The sequence below is a fragment of the Fukomys damarensis genome, unplaced genomic scaffold (genome assembly GCF_012274545.1).
Source record: "Fukomys damarensis isolate Sample0158 unplaced genomic scaffold, DMR_v1.0_HiC HiC_scaffold_16, whole genome shotgun sequence".
NCBI lineage: Eukaryota > Metazoa > Chordata > Mammalia > Rodentia > Bathyergidae > Fukomys > Fukomys damarensis.
The window spans coordinates 499,035-507,390 of NW_022900928.1; the positions used below are offsets into that span (position 1 = coordinate 499,035).

General features: G+C 53.5%; 1 protein-coding gene and 1 long non-coding RNA gene across 6 annotated transcripts in view; one reads left to right on the forward strand and one right to left on the reverse strand.

The window, feature by feature from the left end:
* LOC117286297 overlaps positions 1-8,237 on the reverse strand; it is a 14,176-nt gene extending 5,939 nt beyond the window's left edge. The window contains exons 1-3 of one of the 2 annotated variants that reach the window (XR_004517390.1): positions 8,160-8,237; positions 3,889-3,966; positions 2,401-2,519 (exon numbers count right to left, since the gene is read on the reverse strand). This is a non-coding gene — a long non-coding RNA (uncharacterized LOC117286297). Of the gene's footprint in view, positions 1-2,400; positions 2,520-3,888; positions 3,967-8,148 lie in introns of both variants that reach the window. The other variant, XR_004517389.1, reaches the window with a different exon arrangement.
* On the forward strand, positions 322-6,205 carry Tmem80 (transmembrane protein 80). Of its 4 annotated transcripts, none has more exons than XM_010640349.3 (5): positions 325-429; positions 3,089-3,108; positions 3,892-3,985; positions 4,214-4,306; positions 5,307-6,205. In XM_010640349.3, the coding sequence occupies exons 1-5, from the start codon at positions 411-413 to the stop codon at positions 5,510-5,512; spliced, it is 432 nt and encodes a 143-aa protein (XP_010638651.1). In that variant the 5' UTR covers positions 325-410; the 3' UTR covers positions 5,513-6,205. The 4 variants fall into 4 exon arrangements, with proteins under 4 accessions (XP_010638652.1, XP_010638651.1, XP_010638649.1 ...); XM_010640347.3 differs by having other exon boundaries at positions 334-429; positions 3,089-3,124; XM_010640350.3 differs by lacking the exon at positions 3,892-3,985 and having other exon boundaries at positions 322-429; positions 3,089-3,196.
* Positions 8,238-8,356: the final 119 nt, after the last annotated feature.

An 8,356-nucleotide genomic window follows, 5' to 3' on the forward strand; every position in this document is an offset into this window, starting at 1 on the left:
GTCTGTCCGAATAATTCCGAGCGTTTCCTCCGCACTCCCTAGGAGGCTAGGTTGGCTGTCTTCGTCTGTAGACGCAGCGGGCCGGCTCTGGTCCGAGATTCGCAGGCCTCTAACACGGCTCGGCCTCTCAGGGAGAGCCCAGGGCCACCAGCTTCTCCCGTTCCCTTCACCGACGGAAGCCGAGGCGGCCCGAAGCGGAGCCGAGCTCTACCGAACGTTCCCGACCCCGATCCCGAACCTTTCCGAGCTTCAGCTCCCGCCTCCTTCTGTCCGAAAGTGCCCGAGCGCTGCCGGACCGCGAATCGGCTCATCCGCGGTTGGACACAGATCCCGGGCGTGGCGTGAGAAGCGAAGATGGCGGTGGGGGGCGGCCGAGAGGCTGTCGGGATCGCGGTGGACCCGGCGGCAAGATGGCGCTCGCGCGGCCAGGTGAGCGGGCTGGGCGGTCCTGTCGCCAAGTAGTTGCGGTCGCGCTGTCGCGGCGCACGCCCCGAACACAGGACTGGTGCCTTGGATTCCCTGCCACTCAGCAGTACTAGCCCTGGCGGACGCGGCCCCCTTCATTCAGACTTTTGCGGCGGACGCCCTGGCGCCACGCCCGGGCCGGGGAGGCACGGGTGCGACCTTGTCTCCCTGGCCGAGGATATCACTGGGCACACTTGTCCGGGGCACACCTAGGCACACCCGCGGTTCACCCGGCATACCCGTGGGTCTCCCGTGCACACACCGGACACACTTGCAGCATGCCTGGGCACACTCTGGGCTCGTCCCTGCATACATCTACAGCGCACACACCTGAGGCACACTGCACACCTGTGGCTCATCCCGAGCACCGTTGGGTACACTGGCTAGGAGCCGCCCCTGCCTTGATGGAGTCTGAGGCCTGGAGCCCTTGCACGGCTGGCCCCTGGCAGGGTCCCTGGATGAGAAGTTGAGGTGGGCAGGGCCAGACGCCAGCAGCCTAAGTGGGAAAGGTGACCACAGTCTTTTCGGGCCTGTGCGCGTCCATCTCTCTGTTCCTCCTTGGAACACATTTTGGGTGTGTTGGGTGTGTCTGGTGGTGCAACACTCCCTACACTGGTGGTTATGACAGTGTATGTATTCCGAGGTAACTGAATAACGTTTATAATAAATTTAAAAATCCCTTGGGCCGGGGATTTAGCTCAGTGGCTCCACCGCCTGCCTCAAAAGCGCAAGGTCCATAGTTCAATCCCCAGTACCAAAAAAAAAAAAAAAAAAAAAAAAAAAAAAAAAAAAAAAAAAAAGAAACAAAGAAAGAAAGAAAAATCCCGTGTGGGATGGGAGCCTTGAAATTACTGTCTCAGCACTAGTTAAAGACCTGGTTTCTATATCCTTTGCCAAGAGGATGCACTAAGCATTAGCAGGCCACCCCACAAAGAACCACCTGTCACCTTACACAGAGCTTCCAAATTGCCAGCCCTTGTCTGGAAGTCCTCTGTAAATTAGATTTGCTTCTGTATTTTCATTTGCCAAAAAAAAAAAAAAGAAAGAATTAAATATTAAGAGTTGGGGCTCTAGCTCCGTGGTAGAGCGCTTTCCTTGCATGTATTAGGACTTCAGTTCATTCCTCAGTACAGCAAATTTAAAAACAAAAGTTTATATCAGACACCATCTCTTCCCAACCTCCCCTATCACACCAGAGAAAACATTTGTTCTCCTTTACTTCTGTGTTGTTGGTAGTCACGTTGTGATCACATTAAATCATTGACAATAAGTGTTAAGTCCCAAAACTAGTCAAAATACATTCAGTCAAAATGAGCTCCTTTAGGTCTGAAATTGTTAGGATCACAGGTCTCAATGTACCTGACCTTAGTGTTAATTATTTAGATGCTATGTCACGTGAGGTTTTTACACAGTCCTTGTTCCCTAAGCCCCACAATTTTGATCTGTAACAATGGGCAAGTAGCAGACCCATTTGCATTGATTCTAATGCTAGCCTTTTTTTTTTTTTGTATTGGGGATCAAACTTGACCTTGAGTTTAGGAGACAGGTGGAGGAGCCACTGAGCTAAATCTGAGGCCCTAGCTTTATTATTTTATTTTTCCAATGTTAGGGATTGAAGCCACGGCCTCCCTCATGTTAGGCAGTTGCTGTATCGCTCAGCCACACCCCTGGCTCTGACAATAACCTTTAAGGGAAGGGTCAGGAGTGAGGAAAACCCCACTTAATGTGAAACCCCCAATTAATGTGAAACTGACCCAAATAATGACAGGTATTTAGGTAACTTAGTTTAGCTGGGGCTGGAAAAGAGCAGATCAGATTTAAAGAGCACCTGCTGTAAGGTGATGCTGCACCTTCACCTTCAGTTTCCTTCTTCTGCACGTGTGCCTGCTAGGAGCCACGGCCAGAGTCTGTTACTGACATCCTGAGTTTACTGACCTGTGACTCCTGCCCACTTGAGAGTCCATGGCTCTGCCTCAAAGATGCAGTCTGGCCCAGGTCACATCCTCTTTCAGATACCAGCCGGAGGGGTCCTCGGGACAGGGGCTGTGCACCTCCTGTAGGATGGGAAAGATGCCTGTGGCAGGGTGGGTGGAGGACTGAGGCTGCGCATTTGATGGCTGGTTTAGGACAAGTACTCTCCACAGGATACTCCAGGGAAATGGGTAAAATTCCAGAGCAAAGCAAATGTCTATGACCAACTCAGAAAAAGGATTTCTTAGAGGCCACATGAGAATGCAGGTGGTTGTAACTGCATATTTGTGGCACGTGTGGAGATCACGCATGGTAAAAAGCGCTGCTGGGTTTAGCCCCAGGCACTTCTTGAAGTATGAGTCTCATCTTTCCTGTCCAGTCTGGCCTCAGGTGGGTTGGAGGTTCCACCTCTGCTCCCGCCCTGTGCTCCAGGGTACAGGCTGTCCCTGGGCTCTGCAGAGGTTTAGATGATGATGTCCTCCTCAAAGGGACGGATGCACGGGTGACAGCCGAGACTTAGCTGCAGGCCCTGTAATATGCACTTCCTCCTGTAACTAGGAGCTCAGTGGAGCAAGACCATCAGCTCGGTATTTTGTGGCCCAGGACAGCATCTTATAGGACTGGGCCTCACTGACCACCCTTTCTCTTCCAGGGAGAGGCTCCTCCTCGGTGGTATCCTACAGCGGCTGCATCCTGCTCCCTCTGCCAGGCCTTGGCTTTGGCAGGCAGCCCCTTGGGGCTGATCACGGCCCACAGCCAGGTCTCTGCCTTTTCCTCTTATGCCCACCCCACCTTTTCCTTACGTTTTTATGATGACTAAAGAGAGAAGAGCATTCTGACAGATAGAGCTGGTGAAGCTTCCTCCAAGTGAGGTGTTGGGGGCTATCACTGACCTCCATCCCCTCAGCTCTGTATGCCTTGCAAGCTTAGTGCCCCAGGGGGACTCTACTCCCTGCCAGGGGCCACCAGGCAGCAAGATGGAAACCCCTCACTTTGGATGGCCATACATTCCTTGTAGTGTGACTGCCAAAAAGTAAACAAAGTTAGGAAATTGCTAGAGGACATTAAACTGCCCCCAAGCTGAGATATGCTTCCCTGTAGAACATGACAGTACTGTTCTTTTTCTAATGTAGAACTAGTGCCAGGTGAGGTCACCCAGAGCACCAGTTAGAGCCCCCACCAGCCCCAGGGGCCTATGCTCCAACCATGCTCTGGGAGAGTGGGAGGGCTTCTGGCTTGCCTTGTGCCCATCAGGAGCTGGCATGGTCATGGGAGCTCAGGTGGGAGCCAGTGCCACACCTCCATGGCCACTGCAGGTGCCCATCTGTCAGAGCCTAAAGTAGATGTGCTCATCTGCGGCCACAGGACAGATGGCAGAACCAGCCTCTCTGGTTTGGCTGCCTGGGCACGTGCACCCCAGAGTGCTGAGCTTGAGGATCCTTGACCACTTACCAGCTCTCCTCAGTTCCTCTTCAAATGCTGTTTCACCTCAGTGGGATATACTACGCTCTGTATTTTCTGGCCACGCTCCTGATGATCGTATATAAAAGTAAGTCACTTTGGGAGGCTGACGCAGGAAGATCCCAAGTTCGAGCCAGGCCTGGGCAACTTAGTGAGACCCTATCTCAAAATTAAAAAAAATGTTTTTCAGAAAGTGCTGGGGATGTAGCTCAGGAAAGCCCTGGGTTGGCGGGGCGGGGTGGGGGGTGTCACATGACACGACAGAGTGAAGCAGGCACTGCCACTGTGGAGGCTACTAAGCTCTGTCTTCCCCTAGGTTGGGTTTTCAGCTATCCTCACCTCCATCTGGGCCTCGACCTGATGCTGCTGTCTCTGATGGGGGTTCTGGAAGCAGCAAGGCTGTACCTAGGTGAGTCGGCTGTGAAACATCAAGGACTGTGGTGCCAGGGCTGCCTCCAACCTTGGAACCCCTAGATGTGAAGCTCTTTAGCATTGGGCTCTTGGAGACATTCTTCCCAGACAGGACTCCAGGTGCTTTGTGCGTCCCTTACAGCATCATTAAGTATTAATGCTTAGAGCAGGGATGGGTGCATGACCGCCACCCTCACGTCTGGACACATACACATAATTCATAACAGCACTGAGATCAGAAGCCAGCCCCAGGGCATCCCTGCACCTACCTTTCTCCCTAAGCCCAGTGGGGCAGTTTGGTGTGCTTTGTCAGGGACCAGTCCACCTTGGGTCCCAAGTCTGCTGGTACTTTGGCCTCAGCCAAATCCCTCTCTAACCACACAGGGACACCTTTTGCAAGGACTCAAGGTGGGCAGCAGGCACAAATAAAAACCCCTCTTCTTAGAGCAGCTGCTGCCCCTGGCCTCCACCTGCCCTCTGTACTCTGCCTGTAATCACAGGGGCAGTGGCCCTGCTCTGAGAAGAGGCTCAGACCCCAGTGAGGAAACTGAAGCAGGCTGGACCTGCCCTTCCTGTCAGCATACCTTGACCCCATGGGGTGTGGCTGGGGCTTCTGGTGCCTGTGCTATCCTGAATCTTACATGGACTCCATAGACCCTCCGTAGAACCCCAGGCAGCTGGCCTTAGCTGGTGGCAGCTTTGAATTGGCATTTTCCATGACTGACCCACTTGTGTGTGAAATGTGCACTTTTAGTTTTTATAAGCATTTGTGAAATTTTCCAGGACTGCCTGAGCCCAGAGCAAAATATTTTTAGAAGTTTAAACAGAATCTCTTGGGGCCCTTGTGGAGTTAGGAAAGGTGACAGACGTTCATGGTTTTAGAAACCAGCTGGCCAGATGCTGGGTCCTAGGTGGTAGCAGTGGGCTGTGCCACCCAGGGCTGGGCACAGATGTTGGGCAGCCTCCATCTCACTTTCTTTCTTTTTCTGTCTTCCCAGGCATGAAGGGCAACCTGACAGAAGCCAAGGTGCCACTGGCTGCCAGCCTGGCCCTCACAGCGGGTAGTGGGCTACTTTCTGTCTACTTCCTTCTCTGGCAGACCCTGGTGCTGTGGGCAGACTGGGTTCTCAGCACCACACTCCTGGCTCTGCACAGCCTGGAGGCTGCCCTGCAGGTGGTGGCAATAGCAGCCTTTGTCAAATAAACCCAACCTGCAGGGAGCCCTGCCCAGCCCACCACTGTCCTGCTGGTGTTCCATGGACAGTTTATCTTTGCAGGCAGAAGGAACTGGGGCAGAGAACACTGTTGGGCGTCCAGGCATTGAGCTCAGCTCGGGGGACACCCCAGGGGAGCCTTCTCAGATCCTGTGCCGGTCCTGGCATCAGCAGACTGGCTACCCAGGGAGGACAGAGCCCTTGAGACATGAGGCTACTGTGGGGTGGTCCGGTGGCTCTGCCCTGTTTCTGCCCTCGAGAAACAGGCCCTTGTGTTTCTGCATCCATCCAAAGGCAAGCTGGTCACCCGCACAGTCCCATGTATCCTCACAGCGGCTCTCCCCAGCCTACACTCCCCACACTGTCCCTATCCATGTCCTGAAACCCACTTTTCTCTGCTGCCCCGGGGAGCACCCCACAGGGATGCTATGTGCCATGGTTTCCACCTCAACTACTTTCTTCTCCTGGGGGTACCGGGCGTCTGGGCATGTGGAAAATGGCTTCTGTCTGAGGTCTGTGAGCCAGACTGGACTACAGTAACGGCTGTGCTTACCACTGAACAAATTCCATCTCACGTCTGACTTTATCCTTTTTCCATCCTTGGATTTTTAAGTGCTGCTTAAAAAGTAAAAAAAGTTGGCTAGGGATGTAGTTTAGTGGTACAGTGCCTGTCTGGCAAGTGTGAGGTTCTGAGTTCAATTCTTAGTACCAAAAAATATACATATTTGGGGGCCAAGGGCTGGGGATTTGGCTCAGTGGTTCCGCTGCCTGCCTTGTAAGCACAAGGTCCCGAGTTCAATCCCCAGTACCAAAAAAAAAAAAAAAAAAAAAAAGGGCTGGGGCCAGGGATGTGGCTTAGGGGCTCTGCCCCTGCCTGGCAAGTACAAGGTCCTGAGTTCAATCCCCAGTACAAAAAAAAAAAAAAAAAAAATGGACTGGGGCCAGGGATGGGGCTCAGGGGCTCTGCACCTGCCTGGCAAGTACAAGGTCCTGAGTTCAATCCCCAGTACAAAAAAAAAAAAAAGTAAACAAGTTATGGTGGTCCGTACCTGTGATCTTAGCTTCTTGGGAAGCTGAGGAAGGAGAATCACAAGTTCCATCCCAGCCTGGGCAGTTGAGCTACTTAATGAGACCCTGTCTCAAAACTTAAAAATTGAAAAAGGACTGGGGGTGGTGTTCATTACTCCCTGAGCTCAATTCTCAGTACTGAAAAAAAAAAAATGCTGATTTTTGTAGTGGATTTCCTTCATTTGTTGTGTTTTCTGTTCAGAATAATAAATGTTTATATCTCCATGAACTCTTAATTATGGTCACCCACTTCCCCCATGTCTGGTACAGAACTCAGTCCTGTTGCTGCCCTCACACCTTCCCCAGCGCACCCAGCCAGGACACCTTGTGGGAGACAGGCCTCTGTGCCCGTCCTTACCATGACCCTTTACCCACTCTTTCTGACCTGAGACTCAGAGGCCACAGTGCATGTCGGGACTGAGACCCACTTTCCACTATCTGAACTTTGCAGAGCTCCACTGCACAGAAGAGCTGGCTTTCCTGGGGCCTGAGCACGTATTGTCTGCATGTGCAGGACCTGCTGGACACACACTCTGGCCAAGGACCCTGCTGCCTCATCACCAGATGGGGCCTGAGCCCGACATCCCTCTCCCTGGCCCCCCCGGGCACTGGTCACCTGCTTACCAGAGGCCCACAGACACTGCCCGTACATTACAGCACCAGCTTGCGTGCTTTTGAGTACAAATCTTGGAGTAGGGGTCCCACCCAGCTGTTCCTAAGACTGCCTGTTCCTAGCTGTGCCCAGGAAGGGTCTCCCTAAACTCCCTAGCCAAATAAGATTTTTTTTTTTTTTTAATGTACCAAATAGGGCCAGGGATTTAGCTCTGATTCTGCTGCCTGTCTCGCAAGCACAAGGTCCGAAGTACCAAATAAATGTTCAAACGGGAAAGGGAACAAGGGAGGAAGAAAGGAAGCGACAAGAAAAAAAAGTGAAAATAGGTAAAGGAGAACAGCTTTTGTACACAGGGAAGGGAGGCAGCCTAAGAAGGGGACAGGATAAAGAAAATTATTTTTTAAAAATGTACCTAAACTCCCTAACTTCACACTGGTCGTGGGTGGCCCCTGCTGTTGGGCCAGGGCAGGGTCACTCCTGGAGGGGGACTGGCCAGGTTCTATGAGATCAGCCATCAGGGCTGTTAACCAGTAAGCCTCCTGGGCTGGGGCAGGTTTGGGGCCTGGAGGACAAAGGCCACTTCCTGCTATCTCACCAAGCTCCCCCTGCTCCAAGTGCAGGCTGGGAGCAGGCCCACTGTCTCTCTGGGAAGTGCTGTGTGCCCAGGACAGACACAGCGGCTGCCTTCCCCGCCTGGACCTGCCTTCCTGGCAGTACCCATTTCTCACCAGCAGACACCCAGCCTGAGCTCTTGTCTGCATGTTCATCCCACCACACCCTGGCCAGACCTGCCCTCTAGCCCCTCCAGGACCTCCTCACCCCCCGCTGTTCTGGAAGCCCCAGGCTGGCCCTGTTCTCAGGGAGCAGGCAGACTATCCTGGGAGTCTGGCCTGAGGAGAGAGCCAGAGACACGGGACAGCTGAGCCCACGGGTGTACGCACTCACCCAGCAGATACCTGGTGGGGAGGGGGCAGAGGGTCTTAGGAGCGCCCGGCCACCGGACAGGCAGCTGAAGAGGCCCCTGGATCACTTGGCCGGGTCGCGGCTCTGCCACCCTAGGGCGGGAGCCCTCGGCACCCTGCAGGCGCGGCCGCCTTGGGAGAAATCCGGTCCGGGCCGAGCGTTGTGGTGCCGGCTCAGGGGTCCAGGTGCG

Excerpts from the sequence above, each read along its gene's own strand:
- Tmem80 (XM_010640347.3), top strand. The coding sequence starts at position 355 with ATGGCGGTGGGGGGCGGCCGAGAGGCTGTCGGGATCGCGGTGGACCCG. Across the intron at positions 3,125-3,891 it reads GGTGGTATCCTACAGCGGCT|CTCTCCTCAGTTCCTCTTCA; the intron begins GCATCCTGCTCC and ends ACCACTTACCAG. Across the intron at positions 3,986-4,213 it reads CCTGATGATCGTATATAAAA|GTTGGGTTTTCAGCTATCCT; the intron begins GTAAGTCACTTT and ends GTCTTCCCCTAG.